Source organism: Anabrus simplex, chromosome 2, assembly GCF_040414725.1.
Source record: "Anabrus simplex isolate iqAnaSimp1 chromosome 2, ASM4041472v1, whole genome shotgun sequence".
NCBI lineage: Eukaryota > Metazoa > Arthropoda > Insecta > Orthoptera > Tettigoniidae > Anabrus > Anabrus simplex.
In genome coordinates, this window is record NC_090266.1 from 557,316,232 (window position 1) to 557,341,516 (window position 25,285).

Below are 25,285 nucleotides of genomic sequence, written 5' to 3' on the forward strand. Positions count from 1 at the left end.
AACTCTATAATGATGAAACACTTTCATCTTTCCTGTACTTTCCTTATCCCACCAAAGAAATCTTAGAAAGTCACAGTCTCTAGGATGGATGCTTATTTGGAGAAATGCCTTTTCTATGTCTGCAATCACTCCCATATAATTTTCTCTGAATTTCAGTAATGAACAAGGAATCAACTCTATAAGGTTAGGTCCTTCTTCAATACAATCATTTAGAAAAGGGGCGTTCCTCTGCTTCTCAGAAGCGTCAAAAATAGGTCTTATCTAGGTGGTGCTGTTCTCTTTCAAGACAAGTTGATGTGGTAAATAGTGCCCACTATTTGCCAGTCCTTCTTTGGGTACCATTTCAATAATTCCTTGCCCCATCCAATCTTGTAGGTCGCCATTGTATCCCTCATAATGTCGTTCAGCTTGTAATTACTTGGTGACTGTCTCCAATCTGCGCTGAGCTTTTTCGCTGTTATCCAGAAGATGCGGATGTTGTTCTCTCCAAGGTAGACACACTTCATATCTGTTGTCCTCATTCAGCCTCATAGTCTCAAGGAATTACTCTTAACTCATTCATTCTTCTCGATAGTAGATTACTTTTCTGCAGGATCGGTAATTCCAAAAATTTCTAAGTTCCAGAGATCAGAAATGTTTGTGTATTTTGAAAACAATTATATCACCAACAGTGACACTGCATCCCTTCTAGGTTTATTACTTATAATTTTTCCCATTAGCGTCCACCCTAGAACAATCTCAACTAGAACTAGACCACATTTTAGTTGATGTGTCTCCCAGTAAGCAATTCACCCATGACATCTGCACCCAGTATAATCTATACAGGTCCTCGGTCTTGTACATCTGTTAAACAAATCTTCAGATCCTTTATCTCATCACTCCAAGTACCATTCCTAACATATGGGACAACTTCACAAATTATTTCTTGGCACAAAACTTGCAGTTCCTTGGGACAGTTCCCTCTAATCGCCTGAAACGTATATTGTAACAGTCCACTTCGCCTCTTGGGAACAAACTCCACCAAACAAAGAGTGTATTAGAGTTTCCTTTCCGAGTGACTGGTACCCCATTTGTTCAGCTAGGCCAAGCACAATATAAGATTTAGTAGACCTGGCATCAATGATTGCTCACACTGTTTTTTGTTTACCCTTTCCCGTAACAACAACTGCTAAGGTTTGCAAATATACCTCAGGAGAACGAGATACATTAGTTATAGTCTTATCTACATGAGTGGCATCCTCACTAATCAACTTTCTTTCTCCCCCAAAATTATTTTTGGAAACATTTTCTTAGTCTTTGTTACCAAATTTATAACACATTAATACCACACGTTTCCCACCACAAACAATACATCTGATAATGGGTTTAAAAGCTTTATTTTGATGACCACTCTTTAAACAATTAAAACAACAGTGCTTGTTACTCAAGATTTTCCTTCTTTCCTCTACAGTCATTTGTTGAGCTTTAATACATTGTGAACTCAAATGGAGTTTAAGACAAAACACACACTCCTGTCTTTTAGAAATATCAGTAGACAACAAAGCTGAAGCGGTGGGAACATTTGGTTCAGTGGCTTCTCTTGGCTTTTTGCCTCCCTTAATCTTGTGCCTTTACTGGGAGAGTTGGCTGTGTGGTTAGGGGCGCACAGCTGTGAGCTTGCATCCGGGAGATAGTGGGTTCAAACCCCACTGTTGGTAGCCCTGAAGATGGTTTTCCATGGTTTCCCATTTTCACACCAGGCAAATGCTGGGGCTGTAGCTTAATTAAGGCCACGGTCGCTTCCTTCCAACTCCTAAGCCTTTCCTATCCCATCATCGCCATAAGACCTATCTATGTTGGTGCGACATAAATCAAGTAGCAAAAAATCTTGTGCCTTTGGAATGTACTAATGCTGAACCCTTTCACTGGTAATGAAATTCTTTCCTCATTAACAACTTCATTTTGGAGAAAAGCCATGATCTGTTTCAAACGATCTTTGAGGACAGAATCACATCTGAAAGAAGTATTCCTTTGGCAGACTCTTAGTAAGTCTTCTGGCAAGGATGATTCAATATATATATATATATATATATATATTTTTTTTGTCAACTGGTTGTCAGTTCACACCACAAAAATTGAGAAGATTTTTCACTAAATATCCTTCAATAGCCAATCTATATTTAAAGCTACTGTACAGCCAACAACAAACAAGAATGTTCTCATTTAAAATGAAATTCTTTCCTCATTAACAACTTCATTTTGGAGAAAAGCCATGATCTGTTTCAAACGATCTTTGAGGACAGAATCACATCTGAAAGAAGTATTCCTTTGCCAGACTCTTAGTAAGTCTTCTGGCAAGGATGATTCAATATATATATATTTTTTGTCAACTGGTTGTCAGTTCACACCACAAAAATTGAGAAGATTTTTCACTAAATATCCTTCAATAGCCAATCTATATTTAAAGCTACTGTACAGCCAACAACAAACAAGAATGTTCTCATTTAAGAGGCGGCCGGAGCTGGAACGGCCTGCCACCAGCTCAGTAGTTGTTGTAACATGGGTCAAAAGTTTGTAAGAGTTTTTATAAGGAAACGGAACAAGGTAAGATTATTTTGTTTTTATAGCGCACGGTAGTCTGTGATACACTTTTCATTAGTGCAAAAACATTTCAAAAAGAAATGCAAATATAGTTATAAAATGGTAATTAAAATATCGAATCTCCATATGAAATTGAGCTCTGAACCGCGGTTTTCCTAAACTTGTTTTAAGTTAAGATGGTGTTCAAATTGGAAGCAAACTATACCGTAGCGAAGTTTATATTTTTCTCTAAGGGGCTACTTTAACATACTTCAAAATTAGGGATTCTTTATATATTTAATCGTGATTTTAATAAAGCTCTGCTTATTGACTTACGAGTGTCGGCCGAATTCTAGTGCTGGTAGTTCAGCCAGTTTTCGTCAGATGCCGCAGCGCCTTGTCCTTGAAGAGGGATGATGACAGATTAGCTCTTACCCACGCAGGGATGTGGTGAGCGAGATCTTCAGCTGCTATCAGTCGCTTCCTCACCCTTGCTTCATAACAAGCGGCAGTGGACACGCTGACAATACTTTGTTACTCGCTAGTTGTGGTATGACCTCTCAATAGCACGTTATATTTTGTCGTGTTTTATTATGCCGTATCTTTTTACCGAGTGCAATGGAATGGCAAAATGCTTGATAATTACTAAGACATTAAACTTTATTAAAAATATTAACACTGGGCGAGCTGGCCGTGCGGTTAGAGGAGCGCGGCTGTGAGCTTGCATCCCGGAGATAGTGGGTTCGAATCCCACTGTCGTCAGCCCTGAAGATGGTTTTAGGTGGTTTCCCATTTTCACACCAGGCAAATGCTGGGGCTGTACCTTAATTAAGGCCGCGGCCGCTTCCTTCCAACTCCTAGGCCTTTCCTATCCCATCGTCGCCATAAGACATATCTGTGTCGGTGCGACGTAAAACCACTAGCAAAAAAAATTAACATTCATCGACATTATTCTTTAAAACACGCCGAAGAATATGACAAATATGGTGGTGAAGAACACCATGAAATTGCGAATGAACTTAGAACAGCTGCCTTATCTGAAGTAGGTGTTATCCGACTTTATTGAATTGTCTTTGTAATATTAGTGACGCAGTGATGTTTACTATTCAAACTAAGACAATTAACTTATTTTTATTGGTAATTGTAGGTCGGAGGTGAATCGTCAGTTCGAATAAGCTACAACATATCTCACTAAAAGAATGGCTAAATGGCGTAACGTTACAGAAAGAGATGTAGTAATGGTTGAGAATCCGCATACTGAATAGTAGTTGCTACTAATGTTTCTGTATTATCTCTGTGTGTATACATTTATAAAGCTATTTTAAGGTTTAGTAGAATAAGAATAAATTGCTATAAATATATGTTGTTCCTCTTTCAGTTGTAGCCTATTACAATATGGGCAGTGGCGGTTCTAGATACTTATAACCCGAGCTCCATAGCTGCAGTCGCTAAAGTGCGGCTAGTATCCAGTATTCGGGAGTTAGCAGGTTCGAACTCCACGGTCGGCAGTCCTGAAGATGGTTTTCCGTGGTTTCCCATTTTTACACCAAGCAAATGCTGGGGCTGTACCTTAATTGAATCGATTATTTCAGAAACAAGTCAAGCGCCAAATCTGTCATTTTTGGGAAAATGAAAGAAACTGTCTAGCATCAGACAATATGTTACGGTAGGCAGGCCCCGATTTACAAATGGGCGGACTGGGCATTTGCCCAGGGCGCCAGTTTTTGAGGGTCGGCGGCCGGCGGATCGAGTAATTATGGGCTGCGTGAATTACGTCTTAAATTCATTACATTCAAATTACTTTTACATTCCACAAATTATTCCAATTATTTTATTAGAATATATATAACATTTTAAACTATTCTAACTTTAAAACCTGAATTTAATCTATATATTTAAATTTTATGAAGAAAACGTCTCTTATTTCTAAAATTATTTACTTACATACAAACTATCAAACTGAACCAACGGCTTTTTAAATAACAATAAAAACAGCCTCATTCTTATTTGGCTGTTATCTTTATTTGGCTTGATAACTTTAATTATGAGAATTAACTGTATTTGCATAATGTGCTGTTTAAAAACTCATAATCTTGAAAACTGTAATATTTAATTATTTTTTAGAACGAGCAGAGGGGCGGGCGGCTAAATATTGTTTGCCCAGGGCGTTAACTACTTGAAATCGGGACCTGACGGTAGGGGTTTTAATATTTTAGCTTGAAAGTATTATATCTCTTAATAATTTCTATCCAAGGAAAAATATGTTGTGCTTATTAACTTTGCCATAAAAAAACCGGAACAAATTTCCACTTAACTAGTTTCTGAAATAAACGAGTGTTGCAAACATTTTTATGGGATGATTCTTGAATTTTGAAGGGATTTTGTCATAAACTCCATATTTGTTAAAAAAACATATTTTAATAGGTTTAGACTGTATTGCTGATACAAAAGGATGAAATCAGCAATGCCTGCTCATCATGACAATCCGCATAAACAAACTCCACAGCACATTCTGTCTCTGCAGTAGGCTATTGTAAAATGCTGTCATAAAAGTATTCATATTCCACCAGGTAAGGTTTTAAGGCATTTAGTTCACGTATCTTCTTGATATTGATGGGCACCTAAAACAAACAATAACAAAGAATAATGTAGGGCTCAGACCAGGTACTTCCTTGTCTGAGTAAGAAATATAACCTTCTCCTTTTACCCTTGCATTCCGAATAATATTACGCGTGTGAGTTTGTTTGTCTACCACTCCTCGTTTCCTTTTTAGATACAGGTTCGTCTTCTGATTTATTTTTGCTACAGTAGTGGCTTTACGTCGCACCGACACAGATAGGTCTTATGGCGACGACGGGATAGGAAAGGCCTAGGAGTTGGAAGGAAGCGTCCGTGGTCTTAATTAATTTACAGCCCCAGCATTTTCTTGGTGTGAAAATGGGAAACCACAGAAAACCATCTTCAGGGCTGCCGACAGTGGGATTCGAACCCGCTTCTGAATTTTCAGACATGTCACTTCTTCTTCTTAATCTGTTTACCCTCCAGTGTCGGTTTTTCCCTCGGACTCAGCGAGAGATCCCACCTCTACCGCCTCAAGGGCAGTGTCCTGGAGTTTCAGACTTTGGGTCGGGGATACAACTGGGGAGAATGACCAGTACCTCGCCCAGGCGGCCTCACCTGCTATGCTCAACAGGGGCCTTGTGGAGGGATGGGAAGATTGGATGGGTCAGGCAAGGAAGAGGGAAGGAAGCGGCCGTGGCCTTAAGTTAGGTACCATCCCGGCATTTGCCTGGAGGAGAAGTGGGAAACCACGGAAAACCACTTCTAGGATGACTGAGGTGGGAATCGAACCCACCTCTACTCAGTTGACCTCTCGAAGCTGAGTGGACCCCGTTCCAGCCCTCGTACCACTTTTTTAAATTTCGTGGCAGAGCCGGGAATCGAACCCGGACCTCTGGGGGTGGCAGCTAATCACACTAACCACTACACCATAGAGGTGAGGCATATTACTAAGAATATAAAAAACACTGCACTGAACAAAAGAAACACTTTTTGAATCAGTTGTTTACAAAACTATTAACATGCGATTCCAGAAACACAACAATGACAACAAAAACAGATGAACAGCTGGTTATTCTGGATTTAGAAGAGCAGCGCCAACCGGAAAGGTACCAGCAGTTTATCGCATAAACCAGCCAAGCGGTGTCACTTAACTGGTTTCTGAGCTAAATACGAAATTCAACGTAATGCCTGTCTATTATTGGACGACGTTTCTTGACTGGTTTCGACACCAAAATGTGCGTATAACTCATTTTTCCATTTTTTGGCACTTGACTGCTTTCTGAAATAATCGATTCAATTAAGGCCACGGCCGCTTCCTTCCCACTCCTAGCCCTTTCCTGCCCCATCGTCGCCATAAGACCTATCTGTGTCTGTGCGACGTAAAGCAACTAGCAAAAAAAAAAAGAGATGTCACTTGAAGAAGAAGGATGTATGAAAGTGAGAAGCCCGGCACAAGTAAGTGGAAATAAAGCTAAGACTCAGCTAAGGGCTCTGTGGTCGCCAACCCAGACTTCCAAGTTCAGAGCCTATGGGGCCCGCTTTAGTCGCCTCTTACGATAGGCAGGGGATACTGTGGGTGTTATTCTACTACCCCCACCTACAGAGGGAAGTTGCAGTGCCCCTCAGCTGTTGCGTTCTTTACCAGCACCGTTTCCGAGTTTCATAACGGGTAGGTATACAAAACCGTCGTTTACAGTCCTTTTATTTTTTGGAAATTGGGTTATCCAACGTAAGTGGAATAACTCACAGGTCAGATAGGTCATTCCGGTGAGCAGCGTTGCTATTGGCTAAAGCGCCTGACGTCACCGAGAGCGAGAATGAAGTGGTATATTTTTGAGCTTAGTAGTTACTCTAATTACACTCCACTCAAGTCATGAAATACAGAACTAATGGATATTTAGATGCTGTAACATTTATTATTTAAAACTTATACGAAAACATACGACTTCAAATCCGTCTTTGTAAAGACAAAGAGACTCTCACAACGGCTCGAAAGATGGAACGCAGGCCTTCTGCCCCTTGGCAGGCGGTGGTATTGGAAGGTCGACACGTTAAAGAACTCTTGTGGGACAACATTCCGGCACCTCTGTGTCTCCGAAAACAAGTTATTTTATCGAATTCAAATTTTAACACAATATGCAATGGGATGTTTTATACATTGTTTATATATTTCAGAACTGTTTGTTTCCAAGAGGAAAAAACTGTTATAAATTTGTAAGGCTCCTTTTTTACTCAGGGTTGTTGGAAAATTCCGTTCTTGGTCGCGTTATAATATATATAATATTTATCGTATGTCCAAAGTGTCACTGTGTGACTAAAAATTCGTAAATGAATTAACTTCTGTTATATCAGTTTGTATTTTCATTGGATAGAATTATACGAATTATGTATCACTGACTAGCCGGTACAGGGAAAGACGTGAGGCGGGGACGGGATTGATGCTCTACTTCATTTCAACATCGGAAACAGTGTCCAGCGTGCTGGCCTTTGGTCACAGGGGTCCCGGGTTCGATTCCCGGCAGGGTTGGGAATTTTAACCATAATTGGTTAATTTCTCTGGCATGGGGGCTGGGTGTATGTGTCATCTCCATCATCATTTCAACCTCATCACGACGCACAGGTCGCCTACGGGAGTCAAATCAAAAGACCTTGGCGAGCCGAACTTGTCTTCGGACACTCCCGGCACTAAAAGCCATACGCCATTTCATTCATATTTGTCGGAAACAGTACCTTATTTTGACTGTTTTGCTCAGCACTAACCCATGCTCAATAATTTCCTGGAATGTTTCGCATTCGGTACAAATGTCAACACCATCAGCTCCGTGCAAGTACTGTATCACAACTTCCTGGTGACAGACTATGTGACGCTGGAGGGTGAGAGGGGAATCGCTCGCTCGGCCTTGGCCTGTCTTACTGCCATCTATGCACCCGCGATGTAACTATCAGTGGAGTTAGCTGTCGACAGCAACGAGGCTAGTGGCGATATTTTGAAATAAAATGTGAATCTAGAACTGACTCCGGCCGCCTCTTAACAATCAGAATAAGAGAAAATAACTACTCCAGCTAGTAAAGACCTACATGGCAACATTCAGTTGTGAACATTTTATTACTTCTTCAACAAAAGTATGAAGACCGTGGACACACTTCGTAAACAATGAGATTAATGGATCCAACAACTTCATCACCTACACAGCGCCATATTATAGTTTAATATCACAAGTTTTCAATAAGAAAGTTTCAATGTCTACTAAGCTACTAAAGGTCCATTTTAACCTTTTCTTCAAATTTAAATTGGGTTGCTTTTAATCAAATTTCACTCGTACATTGATACTGCAACTCAAGATTCAATTTCAGCCATAGACCTTCTTATTACTATGTGGATATGGACTAGTTGTCTATTTTATAAAATGTTTTAAATCACCAATGCAATATCACACCAACATTATTCATTTCTTTGCAAACATTTTAAACAAGGTTTAACTGTAAATTATCAATTAAGAACACATAAAAATTTCATATTTTGTAATACTCGTTCTTACTGTTATATTTTGACCAAAACAATCAGGATCCTAGTTTCTGTCTTATAGGTATGAGTGTAAGAAGGCTGATGATGCCCTTATAATGGGCAAAACATGTCCCATCAAATTTTAGTATAATAAGATGTAAATCCTAACAAAGGAACTGAATTGTATTGAATAGGTTGAGCCTAATAAATTTTAGTAATTTTTTTTTAACTGACATACCACTTAGACGAGCAGCTTGTCTCCTTTCTCTTAAGTCTTCCTAGCCCAAACTTTGCAACATTTTTGTTACACTACTCTTTTGTCGGAAATCACCCAGAACAAATCGAGCTGCTTTTCTTTGGATTTTTTCCAGTTCTTGAATCAAATAATCCTGGTGAGGGTCCAATACACTGGTACCATACTCTAGTTGGGGTCTTACCAGAGACTTATATGCCCTTTCCTTTACATCCTTACAACAACCCCTAAATACCCTCATAACCATGTGCAGAGATCTGTACCCTTTATTAACAATCATATTTATGTGATTACCCCAATGAAGATCTTTTATTATATAATACATAGGTACTTCCAGCGATCCCCATAAGGAACTTTCACCCCATCAACATACATACATACATTATCATTAGACTGTTATGCCTTTCAGCGTTCAGTCTGCAAGCCTCTGAGAATTTACTAAACATCGCCACAATCCTCGATTTGCAACTAGTGTTGTGGCCTCATTTAGTTCTATACCTCTTATCTTTAAATCGTTAGAAACCGAGTCTAACCATCGTCGTCTTGGTCTCCCTCTACTTCTCTTACCCTCCATAACAGAGTCCATTATTCTCCTAGGTAACCTATCCTCCTCCATTCGCCTCACATGACCCCACCACCGAAGCCGGTTTATGCATACAGCTTCATCCATCGAGTTCATTCCTAAATTAGACTTTATCTCCTCATTCCGAGTACCCTCCTGCCATTGTTCCCACCTGTTTGTACCAGCAATCATTCTTGCTACTTTCATGTCTGTTACTTCTAACTTATGAATAAGATATCCTGAGTCCACCCAGCTTTCGCTCCCGTAAAGCAAAGTTGGTCTGAAAACAGACCCCATCAATGCAGTAATTAAAAGTGAGAGGACTCTTCCTATTTGTGAAACTCACAACCTGACTTTTAACCCCATTTATCATCATAACAGTGCCTGCTATCCATGTCACAACATTATCAAGGTCAGGTTGCAGTTGCTCACAATCTTGTAACTTATTTATTACTCTATACAGAATATCATCATCTGCAAAAAGCCTTATCTCTGATTCCACTTGTTTACTCATATCATTTATATATGTATAAGAAAACATGAAGGTTCAATAGTACTGCCTTGTGGAATTCCCCTCTTAATTATTACAGGGTCAGATAAAGCTCTGCCTACTCTATTTCTCTGAAAAATATTTTCTAGGAATATAGCCACCCATTCAGTCACTCTTTTGTCAAGTCCAACTGCACTCATTTTTGCCAGTAGTCTCTCATGATCCACCCTATCAAATGCTTTAGACAGGTCAATCGCAATACAGTTCATTTGACCTCCTGAATCAAAGACTTCTGCTATATCTTGCTGGAATCCCACAAGTTGCTATTTTTTATTATTATTATTATTATTATTATTATTTTTTTTTTTTTTTTGCTAGTTGCTTTACGCTGCACTGACACAGATAGGTCTTATGGCGATGATGGGACAGGAAAGGGCTAGGAGTGGGAAGGAAGCGGCCGTGGCCTTAATTAAGGTACAGCCCCGGCATTTGCCTGGTGTGAAAATGGGAAACCACGGAAAACCATTTTCAGTGCTGCCGACAGTGGGGTTCGAACCTACTATCTCCCGAATACTGGATACTGGCCGCACTTAAGCGACTGCAGCTATCAAGCTCGGTCCCACAAGTTGAGCTTCAGTGGAATAACCTTTCCTAAACCCGAACTGTCTTCTATCAAACCAGTTATTAATTTTGCAAACATATCTGTATCGGTGTGACGTAAATCAAATAGCAAAAATATTTCGCAAACGCGTCTAATATATTCAGAAAGAATGCTTTCCCGAAGCTTACATGAAATGCATGTCAAACTTACTGGCCTGTAATTTTTAGCTTTATGTCTATCACCCTTTCGTTTATACACAGGGGCTACTATAGCAACTCTCCATTCATTTGGTATACCTCCTTCGTGCAAACAATAATCAAATAAGTACTTCAGATATGGTACTATATCTCAACCCACTGTCTTTAGCATATCCCCCAAAATCTTATCAGGGGCCGATGACCTGCGATGTTAGGCCCCTTAAAACAACAAGCAACATGATCATCCATCAAAATCTTATCAATCCCAGCTGCTTTGCTAGTTTTCAAATTTGTATCTTATTGTAAATGTCATTATTATCATATTCAAATTTTAATTCTCCTTTAGCATTTGTCACCTCCTCTATCTGGACATTATCCTTGTAACCAACAATCTTTGCATACTGCTGACTGAATACTTCTGCCTTTTGAAGATCCTCACATACACACTCCCCTTGTTCATTAATGATTCCAGGAATGTCCTTCTTGGAACCTGTTTCTGCCTTAAATTACCTATATATACACATCCATTTTTCACTAAAATTTGTATGACTGCCAATTATGCTTGCCATCATGTTATCTGTAATTGACTTCTTTGCTAGATTCAATTTCCTAGTAAATTACTTCAGTTTCTCCTTACTTCCACAGCCATTTCTAACTCTATTTCTTTCCAATCTGCATCTCCTTCTTAGTCTATTTTTCTATTATAATAAAGTGGTTCTTTACCATTCCTCACCACCTTTAAAGGTATAAACCTGGTTTCACATTCCTCAACAATTGCTTTAAACCCATTCCAGAGTCTTTTTACATTTTTATTTACCGTTTTCCACCGATCACAGTTACTATTTTAAACTCTCTCATGCCTGCTTTATCAGCCGTATGGTACTGCCTAATAGTCCTACTTTTACAACCTTCCTTTCTATCACATTTATTTTTAACTACGACAAAAACAGCTTCATGATCACCTATACAATCTATTACTTCAGTTTCTCTACAGAGCTCATCTGGTTTTACCTCTTGTTGGTTCCATCACTTTCTGAATCAGCTGTCCTTTGCATATTAACTTATTTGCCATTTGTTGGTCATGCTTTCTGTCATTTTCATTACCTTCCCAATTGACATTTGGTAAATTCAGATCTCCTGCTACAATCACGTTCCTTTCCATGTCGTTTCCCACACAGCTGATTTATCTTATCAAATAAATTTGAATCAGCATCAGCGCTACCCTTTCCCGGTCTGTACACTCCACAGACATCAAGTTGCCTGTTATGTTTATAAATAAGCCTTACACCTAAAATTTCATGTTTGTCATCTGTAACTTTTCCATAGCTTACAAATTCTTCTTTCACCAGAATGAATACTTCCCACCCCACCATTCCTATCCTATCTCTAGGACACACACTCCAGTTCCGTGAGAACATTTCTGCATCCATTATATCATTTCTCAGCCATGATTCAACTCCTATTACAATATCTGCTAAATATATATCTATTAAATTACATGTTTCTACTCCTTTCTTTACAATATTTATACAGTTCAACACTAACATTTTCATGTCATCCCTACTTGACTTCCAGATCCCTGTATCCTTATCACCGCTCCCTAGACCACCCTGTTTCCCTGAATATACTTCCCTATAACCCTTCCAAACAAACTTCCTAACTTATACGTACCACTGTGGATTAAGTGATGGCTATCTGAGCACAGATCCCTCTCCTACTCACCCATTAGGATCTAAAAATCTCACTCCCAAACATATGGCACCACAGTACTGTCCCACGAGATTGATTGATTGATTGATTGATTTATTTATTTATTTTTTTATTTATTTATTTATTTATTTATTTACGAAGCACAAGATACAGCTACACTGAGCAAATTTCACTTGCACTGTCAACAGACTATTTAACAAACGTAAACTTTCATAATAAAATATAACAAACATAACAAAATATAACAAGATCAGGTACTCATCCTGCTAATAACTGTCCAAATCGAAAACCATGAGAATGTCCATGTTCATAGCCAAGTCGTCGTGGGTCAAGATGACGGTATAATCCCTTCACGTCAACTTATCTTTAAGAGGCTATTTACACACCTCTCGAATACAATTTTATTTGATGCTATATCAAGCTCTTGTCTCCTATTAATATTGTTAAAGAGTGTTGGGAGGCGGATTAGGAAAGATCGTTGAAGAATTGAGTGCTGAGTGTGGGGAATGTGGAGAAGGTCTTTGGTTCTGGTGGAGCGGGAAGGAACGTGGAGAGAGAAGAGTGAGACAAGATGTTCCGAGCGGTAATGTCCATTTAAGATCTCGTAGAGGAAACTCAGGTCAGCTACCTGTTGCCTGATGTGCAGCGGTGACACATTAATTGCCATTAATACCTGCTGCGTAGACAGATTTCTGAGCTTGGGGTTTCTGTTCCTTACAATTGCAGCAAAGAAGGACACTGCTCTGTCTAACTGCTTAGTATTGGAGGGGGTGACTGTTGTCCAAATCGGAGAGCAGTAGTTTAAGAGAGGTTGAACGATCGTGAGGAAGAAGTGACGAAGAGCAATGGGGTCAGAAATTTCTGTGAAGCGATAGAGAATGCCTAGTAATTTCATAGCCTTGGTTGTATGTTTCTATATGGGTCTTAAATTGTAATTTTGTATCGAATATTACACCTAGGTCACGCTGTTGCGTAACCACGGTGATTGGCTTGTCGAGTAGGTAATATGATGTCGGTAGAGGAGATTTACGCAGTGTTATGGTCATGTGGCTGCATTTCTGTGGATTGGGGATAAGTTTCCAAGTACGGCACCATTTCGAGAGGGCATTAAGTGAGGACTGTAGCAGAGCTGCATCTGCTGGATTCCTGGTCTCCCTAAATATCTTTCAGTTGTCAGCAAAGAGTAGGGTATTGGCTGTTTCGTTGAGTTCGGACGGCAGATCGTCCATAAACAAAGAAAACAGCAAGGGGCCAAGAGTACTGCCTTGTGGGACACCGGAGGTGACTGGTAACCATGAGGATGAAGATGTAACACATGAGAACCCAGGATGTTCGTGACATACCAGTGTGCCGTCAGAGTTCCCTCAATCACTACCAGTCATGACCTGAAGCCATACCCAAGCTCCCTACACCATGACGCCAAGAGTAACCCACTGGTGTGCCTCACCAAAACATTGGAAGAATGGAACCTCTCCCCAGATCACTGCCATACTTGCAGACGATGGTCATCCGGGGTAGTACAGAACCATGATTTATCGCTGAACACAATCCGATGCCATTCATCAGCAGTCCATGCTTCCTCATCACAGCACCACTCCAAAGGCAGCTATTTGAGTTGTGGTGTTAACAGTGAGCTACGCACGAGATGGTAATTCCCTAGTCTGGCTGCTGCTAATCTCTGACCAATCATGCAGGATGACACAGAATGTTGCAAGAAGTTCATTACATGTTCTCGGATGGCAGGCGCAGATGTGAAGGGGTTACAACATGTGTGGTGCACAATACAGCAATCCTCCCTTGTGGTGGTCAGACGCGGTCAACCGGAACTTTGACAACGAGTGTACCTGCCCTCACATTCCCATCCAGTCTAATATCAGGCCACTACCACATCCGAATGCCCTACAAATCTGGATCCTGCATGATTCAACCAGCTGGCCAAATGGAGACCGAAGATGAGACCCCTTTCAAACTTTGTTAGGTACTGATAACGCTGACTCACATAAGTACGCCGCATCTCTATGTCCTTCACAGTGATCACTCAACGTCTGATGCATTTCACGTCCCTATATACCCTACCGGGCCTGGTAACAACATTAAACATGAACAGCACTAATGCACTCTGGTGGCCGTTCTACATGTCACAGAGAATTGTATCTCTAATCATTTACATACCCACCGATGGTGTGTTTGTGTACAAAGTTACATTGACATCCGACTATTTCTTCTGGGTGCTTCAATTTTTTTGTCAGGTAGTGTACAGAAGACTTTACAGTTTTTTTTTGTTTTTTTTTTTTTGCTATTTGCTTTACGTCGCACCGACACAGATATGTCTTATGGCGACGATGAGATAGGAAAGGCCCAGGAAGTGGAAGGAAGCGGCCGTGGCCTTAATTAAGGTACAGCCCCGGCATTTGCCTGATGTGAAAATGGGAAACCACGGAAAACCATCTTCAGGGCTGCCGACAGTGGGGCTCGAACCCACTATCTCCCAATTACTGGATACTGGCCGCACTTAAGCGACTGCAGCTATTGAGCTCGGTCTTTTAACAGTTAAAACACATTCCAGTCTAAATGCAAGCATAACCTGCAGTAGCAGATATTACATTATTGTTGCGCTACAAGCACAGTCCGCACTAGGGTTTGACAAGACATTATCAGGAACAAACTATGCATGCCATTAGAGTAGTGTATAAGATGCCATAAAGTGTTATATATGTCACTATATTGTGGTAGTACTGCGTAACTTAGAAGTTTATCTGACACTGTTGTCTAATCATTGCTGTGCAACATCAAGATGTGCTAAACACAAGTGTAATAGTACTCATAAAGATCCCTACAGCTTAGTACAATTGTATATATTTACTGTGTTATTTTGCTTTACGTCGCACCAACACAGATAGGTCTTATGGCGATGATGGGATGGGAAAGACCTAGAAATGGGAAGGAAGCGGCCGTGGCCTTAATTAAGGTACAGCCGCCTGGTGTGCCTGGTGTGAAAATGGGAAACCACAGAAAACCATCTTCAGGGCTGCCAACAGTGGGGTTCAAACCCACTATCTTCCGAATGTGAGCTCACAGCTGCGCGCTCCTAACCGCATGGCCAACTCGCCTGGTATTTATTTGTCATCAAAAAAGGACATATTCTGCCCCCATTCAAACTACTTTTTTTTTGTTTTTTGTTTTTTTGTTTTTGCAATAAACATATGTGTAACACTCATCAGTTGACTATTTGCTTTAATAAAAATGTGATCATTACCTTTCCTATTTTTGACATTTATATACCAAAATAATGAAAAATGTCAATCCAATCTAATGCATAAACAAGTTCACAACTATTATCGTTACGGAGAAAGAAAAATGTCTGAAAATTCCTCAAAGAACCAGAGACCAGAATGATTGGTACAGATTTTGAAGTCCAGACCCAAATGTGTTAATGAAGAATCACCAAAAAGAAGAGTAGCAATTTGGATAAGTAAGGATAACTAATGATAGGGCCAGTATCCAGTAATCAGGAGATAGTGGGTTCGAACCCCACTGTCGGCAGCCCTGAAGATGGTTTTCCGTGGTTTCCCATTTTCACACCAGGCAAATGCTGGGGCTGTACCTTAATTAAGGCCACGGCCGCTTCCTTCCCATTCCAAAGCCTTTCCTATCCCATCGTCGCCATAAGACCTATCTGTGTCGGTGTGACGTAAAGCAAAAAAAATAAAAAAAAACTAATGATAGGCAAGGGACTGAAAAAAAAAAAAAAAAAAAAAAAGAGAATGTTTTAAAAACCACCTCGGTGAAAATTAAAATTTTTCAATCAAAGTCTCAAATCGCCATTGCAACACATCGCAGCAAGCTGAGTTCTGGTTTGCCCCGCTGGCCTAGCTCTTATATATGGTAACAGCACACTACATGTTCATTGGACTATGTCGTAGCATGTCACCAGTGCCAATCTAGGTAAGCAGAAGCAAGGGAAGACTAGTCATCACTGTAAAAAGTAGTACAACTAGCTCTCAGAAAGTAAATGTCATGCTACTGCACAGAATTTGTTTTGTAAGACTATTGTACTACACATGTACTCATACGTGCAGTGAATTATTGGCATGTCCGTGTGCTCTTATATTATAACGCTTTAGGCATTGATTATTATGACAGTCAAAAATGGATCCAATAAGTGGCCAACAACCTCTAACTCACCCTAGATTTGTTGTATTATGCTATAGCAAGGTAATATATTTATATGAAATATGTTTACTAGTAAAAAAAAAAAAAAAAAGAGTAAATATTTATCAAGTTTTCAAGAAGAAATGCTTTCTCCATACAGACATCTAATACAAAGTTTTACTATATTATTTGTTTCATCAACATGTAAGTTTGAAAAGTGAATGTCCATTACACCAAGTATTAGCATCCTAGTCATACAGGTATACTGTATGTGGTTCAGATTTGAGATTAAGTCAAAGCCAGTATGCTAGCTTGGTGACTGGAGCTCTGAGCAGTGGGTTGAATTAACTCAGATGATCTGACAATCTGCCAATTCTAATCATACGAGTCAACTCATCGAAAGCACAAGCTGTAAGAGCACGGTGCTCGGCTCAAAAGGCACGTTCTTGGTCTGACTGCTTTGAAATTTATTTCCAGGGTTAAAATAGTTAGCTGCAGTAAGTGAACTGGTGACTCATATATTCCTCGCCACGTTCCTTCTAGGATTAACAACACAGTACCATTTTTGTGTTGTGAAACGTAAGATTTGGGCATTGTTCCTAAGTTGCATCAATACAGTGACCAGGAGATTTGTGAGCTCAGAGTTCCCCAATTAAAAGATGACCTGTGTTCAATAAGGGAGGAAATCTAAGGGGGTAGTGTTTCTCGGTTAGAAGTTTAAATAGCCAGGCCAATTTCTAAATTTGAAGAACGGATCGCTACACAATGTCTGATTAAAACACTCGAAGGACGATTCATGCCATAACAGTTCGTTTACATTACTGTACATGGTGAGAGTACAAAAATGTGTTGCAAGTAAAAAGTGTATTACTCTAGAGGAACAAGTGTATGTGGTCTGCAAAACTGAAAGTGGACTATCAGAGAGGAAACGAGCCAAAATATGAAATTTTAAATATAGTAAAATTCAAATCATTTCCATTTCAAAATGAAGGATACTGTTTCAAGTGAGTGGAATGCTACAGAGAAATGGAAACGCTAGGAAAAAATATGTAGGTGTGAATAACTTCCGACCCCTTTCAAGACAATGCCCCTCGAAAAGACCATCTTTTCATTCACTGGCCACTTAATATAGGTTTCTCTACATTACCAAGATGATTCTGCATCATACCGCATGGTAAAGAAAAGCAAAGGAAGTATCTTGTTCGATCACTATTGTTTTTGGTGATTAATGTTTCTATATTAAAAATTCACTTAATATGGAGTTTTCTCCAAGATGATCTGTTATCAGGCAAACTAACATGTTTCAATACTAACCAGTACAGAATAAATGTATTGCTAATGCTATTGAACTATTTCTCAATTACCTTCTTCCAAATTAATAGAGATCCCAGGTCCAGAACTACCTGAACTCCCTTCCTGAAAAATAAAAAAAATCTTATGATATTATATGTTTTCCTCTAACAAATTGCTGGATTTTCAATCAATACTGTTAATGAAAGCTACAGTTCTTAACGTAACATATACGATACGTAAATGGAAATCGCACAGAAATACCAGAAAATATGAGAGAGAGAGAGAGGGGGGGGGGGAGGGAGTGTTTTTGAGTCAGAAGGCAGAAGACTGGTTTGATCTCCCAAGACTCACCACTAGTTATGAATTGTCAAGTGGTGATGTTGCATAATGTAAGAGTTGTGCATATGTGTTATTTTCTCTTTACTTTCTTACCTTATTTATTGTTTGTCAGGGTGGGGGCTGAGGTCTTGTAATTCATCCTGGCCTTTTGCCTGGAAGTGAAGAAGGGGAAAGCAAGGAAAACCATTTCTTTACTTGGGGGGGAGAAGATGTTTACCCATTTCTCTTTCCTATAAAAACTTCTAACTGTACGCAACTACTGACGTTGTGATCACAGCAGCAGAACTTCCAGTTTTATGTGGAATCCAAACCATATGAATGTGACATTATATTTCAAAAATCCAACAATGTACAGGCTGTTATCTGAAATGTAACCAACTTCATTGGAAGCCAGTGATGATGGCACTCAGCTATCATGGCCCCAACCCCTAAAAATGTTACTGGCTTTATATCTCACTAACCACTACTTTTAAGGTTAGGGAGATTGTGGGTTCCAGAAATTTGGTCTCACAGGAATGATGTTCTGTATAAGTAAAACTCTGCCATCATAAGGCTGAAGTATCTGTGAACATTCAAATATTGAGCTGGGATTGAATCTATTACCTTGGGCTTAGAAAGCCAGCACTCTGTGGTCTGACCCACTCAACCCAGCACTTCTCTTTCCAAGCATGTTGCATGAGACTAATTGCACATCATTCAAGTCCCTGAAATAAGCTTTCAATTCATGTTTAGTTCCCAGACCAACTAGATGGCAAGCTGCAATAAACTTTACATCATAGCTATGAAAATACGCACCAAGTAAGATGCCCAACCCAAACTCTTGGCACATGCCCAGAGATTTCATTATGAACTGATTTAGGAGTTAGCAGAATTTGAAAAGGCCCATACAAAATGCTCGTATCATAAAAATGTTCTGATTTTTAATGTTAAGGGAGCTGTTCCAATAATTAATTATGTCAACATGTCAAAGGGAAGAGAGTAACTGCTGCTTTTTGTATTCAGATTAATTTCCTGTATGATACAGTGAATATTTAATTTGTATAAGACAATGTACTAACATGTGCATTTTTGTGCAACTCAGTATGCACAACACAATACCAATCATCAAGAATGCCTGTGACAATGCTTCTCTCACATCCATTCTATGAATACAATTCCGCTGGTTGATTAGGCACTATATAAAAATGAAGGGAATATTCATTAGCTGAATCTAATGTGTGAATTATGGCATAAAGTGATTATATAATCATACTGTCAGTCTGACTTCTGGCTGAATGGTCAGCATACTGGCCTTCAGTTTAGAGGGCCCTAGGTTCGATTTTTGGCCGGGCTGAAATATTTTCTCTGTGAATTGTTAATTCCTCTGGCTGAGGGACTGGGCTTTTGTGCTCATCTTAATTCACTTCATGTACATGCAACATACAATACTACCAAACACCACAGAAACTCAAAATAGTGAATACTGTACAACCCTCCACGTATGGTTGGCAACAAAAGGACTCGTGACCGTAAAACTGGGCAAAGTCCACATCCAATGCCAAACCTAATAAACTGGGAAAAAGATCCAGAAGAAGAGGAAGAAGATACAATACTAATGCCAGTACAGTGTCACGATCCTCTTCACAGCTTAATACAATGACAACTCACTCTGTTTGTGATGAAACAATTCATTCACCAGCATTACCTGCCTCACTAATGTTCTGCTTTCTGTTACTATTCTCCCTAGGTATGTTATTTTACAAGGTCATCGTAAAATAATGCCTTGTATAAAAAGAAATGATAACATCGAAACCTTGTATGTTAACTGAGAGATTCCTTCATTGTGTGGTACAGTAACTGGTTAGCGCAAATTTTGTTTGATGCATTAGCGTGACCTTGGTATGCGGGGACTAGTTACGCAGTCGACAAGATCCACCACGTGAAGGCCAGCCAGTGACCGCCACCCCAGTACTATGTTGACTGTTTAACAGAAAGCATAGTGCGTTATTTGGTTTGTGGAGTTCAAAGTCAATTGTCAGTGTACAGCGGCTCTTTTGGAGAACTTATGCAGGCAAAACTGCACCTGATAACACAGCTATTACTCGATGGTTTAATCAGGTTAGAGAAACAGGAAATGTAGCGGAGAAAAGGTCAGACAGGCCGACCAAGAACATCAGAGGAAAAAATCAAACGTATCCACCAATCGTGTGTTCAGAGCCCAAAGAAATCAACTGCTCGACGAAATCTTGCGCAGCAAATTCCTAAAACAACAATTCAAAATGTATTGCATGAACGGTTATCACTACATGCGTGTAAACTTCAGTTAAGACAGGATATAAGACCTACCAATCACCCTAAGCATACAGAATTTGCTAATGTTATGTTAAATGAAACTGATGAAAATCAACTTTTCTAAAGAGACTGTTTTACTAATGAAGCAACGTTTCACATAAATGGTGGTGTGAATCATCACAATTGTCGGATATGGGGATTGCAACAGCCTAACAAATTCCACAAGTATATTCATGATTCTCCCAAACTCAATGTTTGGTGCGGGTTACTTCATGACCAAGTTTTTGGACCTTTCTTTTTCGCTGAAAAAACAATTACAGGCCTAATTTACCTTGAAATGCTTGAACAGTTTTTGTTTTCTCAAATTGAAGATATCAAACAACAGGCTGGACAGCATGTCCTTTTTATGCAAGATAGGGTTCCGCCTCACTACCTTCGCGAGGTACGTGATACACTGGACGCACGCTTTCAAAGAGCTTGGACTGGCAAAGAAGCCCCCATTTTCTGGCCTCCCAGAAGTCTACACTTAACTCCTTTGGAAATTTCTTTCTGGGGGTACGTAAATAATATTGTTTACGCAGAAGACGTTTGTGATTTGGTGCATCTTTGGGAGCGATTTTCTGCCTCCATCTCTACTGTTACTTCAGATATGATTCAACACATGTGGCACGAAGTCGACTATAGATCAGTTGTCTGTAGAGCAAAAAAAACGGAGCTCACATTGAAACTTACCAAGGTAAGGAAAAAACCTATTATCTTTACCATGCATTTTAAGGCTACTTTTAATAGTTTCTTATAGCAATTATTTAATATTTAGGCATTATTTTTCGATGACCCTGTACTTCCTAGTAGTTTGTTAAGCTAAGAGAAAAAATACAATTCAAAAAAATAAATAATTAAATTTGCAAGTAACTGGGTAATTGTACCTGTGGATGCTTATATCGCTCTCCAACCTCCTGATGTAAAGAATAAAAACCAGCAGCTGAAGCAGCTGGAGTATCCAATGAAGATTCTTCTCCTAAAAGAAAATATTTCATTTTAAAATGAATTTGATTAAATACCATTCAACAGCACAATGACTTCACAAAAGCAACAAGTTTTCAAGAAAACAATTTATGGCAAATGCTTCTGCATTTGGGGGGTGGCAGTTGGAAAATAATGATATTAGTTACATTTTATTTAGTGAATGTTTATGAGAACTTCCATTTTTAAAATCCGATTGTAGTTTTATGCCAGAAAGCAAAAAACTTTTGTTCAATACATTAATTTTATTAAGCTACCAGTATTTTGTAAAATATTTAAGAATGTTGAAAAATATTATTGCATGCTAATATTTTGAAAGACTAACTTAGAGTTCATTTGTTTGCATTTATGAAACACAAACTCAGATTAAACATAGAAGTTAAGTTTCTTCTGTTTACCTTTCTTATAAACAACCAGATAATAGCTGTGTATGATTGAGTCAGAAGTTGGCAACTACTGAAATACTCTAGCAACAAGATATTCCAGGTGCTCATTACGGTGCAAACTCTACAATACAGGATTGAAATTACTTTTATTTATGGGTCTATGAATCAATGTGCAAGACAGGCAGCTCACATATTCAATGAAAGAAATACTGGTAGAAGTTAAAGTCATACTCTGGTAAATGACTTAAATGAGAAATTTAGATGAACAATATCAGTTGGTAATTAAAAAAAGAAAGGCAACGTGTATGTTCGATAAAGTCACCATTATTGAGATCCTAGGATAGGTTTCTGAAAATCGAACAATTTCACTTCATAAAGAATCTTCTTCCATCAGAATTTCTATTTCTGTATGTACAATTCTCAAGTTAGCAAAGAAGTTTCAACTTTATAAACTTAAATACAAAAAAATATTGACTGAAGATGATTTTGATCGGAGAATCTATGTTTATGAGATAATGTCAGAGGGACTGTGAGAATCACCAGGATTACAAAGAAATATTTGTTTCTCTGATAAGTGCACATTTTACCTTAATGGCTCTGTGAATCAACATAATCGTAAGTACTGAAATGACAAAAAACGTGTAATTTGAGAGAGGATCATACACAGTTGCAGAGAAAAATAAATGTCAGGGCAGGTATTCTAGGTAATACAATCACTGGTCCATAATTTTTTGAATCTCACTGGTGCTTTATATTACAAGATGTTTTATTAATCCTCTCGTTAATGAAGGAACTGAAAATCAGGAAGATGTAAATAGTAGAATTGCTTTAAATGAAAACTTGCTTATCACCACATTGTACATAGAATGTTTAACAGTGGCTCAATAATACATTCCTAAACAGATGGAATGCTAGAAGGGGGAAAACCGAATGGCCTGCAAGATCCCTATGATTTAAGCCCCTTAGATTTCTTTTTACGAGGACACATAAAATCAGTAGTTTTTAAAACACAGCCTGCTGCAATTGAAGAAATCTGACAAAGGATAACCACAGCTTGCATGAATATTCTTAAATGCATGTTTCTGAATGTTAGATGGACTTTTGAAAATAGACTATTTTTGTATGGAACAAAATGGAGAACATTTTGTGCATTTGCTGTAATTCTTATAACACTGATTAATGATGAACAGCTATTATTTTTAAAAGCAATTTCCATTCTATGTATTACAATTATGAGAAAGGTAAACAAAAGAAACTTAAGTTCTGTGTTTAAACTGCAATCGTGTTTTGTTAAATCCAACCAATTAAAGTATGGTTCCAGTGTATGGGTTCATCAGGATTACTTTATTCAAGAAGTGGAAAGGTTCCAATGGAAAGCAACAAGATTTGTTCTGGGTATTTTTTTGACAAAAAAGTAGTGTTACCAAAATGTTAATATATTTGGGCCAGGAAAACTTAGAAATAGAGAGATGAGCTGCTTGACTAAGCAGTATGTTCTGAGCAGTCAGTGGAGAGATGACATGGAATGACATTAGTAGACGAATAAGCTTGAATGGGGTTTTTAAAAATAGAAAAGATCACAATCTACAGTATATATATAAAATAACTTGTCCTGACTGACCGACTGACTGATTCATCATCGCCGAGCCAAACCTACTGGGCATAAAGAAATGAAATTTTGGGGATACATTCATATTAAGCTGTAGATGCTTGCTAAGAGAGGATTTTTGGATATTCCATCGCTAAGGGGGTGAAAAAGGGGAGTGAAATTTTAAAATGAGTGTATCTATATCTCAAAACTTTAAAAGTTAACACATGTAAAAATTGGTATTTAGAATCTTCTTTAAAAATAAGGACACATGTATTTTCTGTTTTCGGAAAATCCCAATAGGAGGGGTGAAAAAGGGTGAAAAAGTGGTTGAATGCCTCTAATCAGGATCCCGGTACTTATATCTCAGAAACTGAAGATATTACAGACCTGAAAATTGGTACTTTTGATCTCTTTTAAAAATAAAGAAACAAGCATTTTTTTTATTTTGGAAAATCCAATTAATGGGAGGGTGAAAAGGGGGGTGAATTTTTAAAATGAGTGTATCTATATCTCAAAACTTTGAAAGTTTACAGATGTAAAAATTGGTATTTAGAATCTTCATTATGAATAAAGAAACACGATTTTTTGTTTTTGGAAAATCCCAATAGGACGGGTGAAAAGGGGTGAAAAGGGGGTTGAATGCCTTTAATGAGGATACTTATATCTCAGAAACTGAGATGGCGGCTAGAGTAGACACGCTCAAGGTTAGTGCTGCTACAGTTTGTGTTGTTTGTGTGGTAATAATCAGAGTTGTTGCGCTTTACGGTTCTCTGCACGGGTCTATTCGAGTTAAGGAATCGGTGTGTGCAAGTGAAAAAGTGAGTTCTCCTTTTGCATGGCTACTAGCAGAGAGAGACTACTACATTCCGGCGTTCTCTGACTGGATGCACCATTTTCCAGACTTATAGGCGCCTCCCTACTAGCTCTGAGCCGAACAAGCCTAGGCCTGGTCGCTCAGCGATTAGGGGCTTGCTTTGCCTCCTACTACTGGCTGGAGATGTTCACTTAAACCCCGGTCCCACCACTTGTGAAATGAAAACAGACATAAACATCTATTGTCAGAATGTGCAAAGCCTAAACAATAAGTTGTCTGATTGTGAACTATCCCTGCCAGACTTAAGAGAAGTTGACGTGATTGGACTTACTGAAACATGGCTCTCGTGGGCTAGTGACAGTGAACTACCACTCAATGCTAATTACAGCATATTCCGTCGTGATCGTGCTACTCTAGGTGGTGGAGTGATGCTAGCAGTGAACAGTGCGTTACCGTGTAAACGTAGGACAGATCTCGAACGGAATTGTGAGTTAGTGTGGGTGAAGCTACTCTTTCCTCGACGCCCTGTACTCGTGGGATGTTACTACAGACCACCAAACAGCCCATTCTGTGACCTTGAACAGTGCCTGGACTCAGTCATTGCTGCTCTCCCTAATGGTGAAGTAATTTTAATGGGCGGCTTTAACCTGTCTATACAGTGGTCTTCTCCAACTACCGGACTATCAGTTAACAACTGTGATACATACTTTATAGACAGTTTTATTAATGGCCTCGGACTGAAACAGTTTAATATGTACCCAACCCGTGGACCCAACACCCTGGAATTCATACTCTCCTCATTAGAACTTAAAACAATAACCCCAGGCAGAAACCTTTTCCTGTGCGACCACCAGTCTCTCGATGCTACATTCCTCCTTCCCCACCCCTCCTCAAAGCCTCACAGCAGGACATCCTACTGCCCTACCTACATCTGGCGCCGTGCCGACTGGCCTGCAATGTGTCGTGCCCTGGAATGC

General features: G+C 39.1%; 1 protein-coding gene across 3 annotated transcripts in view; it reads right to left on the reverse strand.

Moving 5' to 3' along the window:
- Positions 1-25,285, reverse strand: part of LOC136864219 (early endosome antigen 1) — a 576,229-nt gene that overhangs the window by 370,862 nt on the left and 180,082 nt on the right. For 2 of the 3 annotated variants that reach the window (XM_067140936.2, XM_067140937.2), the window contains 2 exons: positions 21,421-21,512; positions 17,956-18,007 (listed from right to left, as the gene is read on the reverse strand). The exons of the other annotated variant lie outside the window; for it this stretch is intronic. In XM_067140936.2, the coding sequence (XP_066997037.2) occupies positions 17,956-18,007; positions 21,421-21,512 (144 nt within the window). The remainder of the gene's footprint in view (positions 1-17,955; positions 18,008-21,420; positions 21,513-25,285) is intronic. 3 annotated transcript variants of the gene reach the window in all.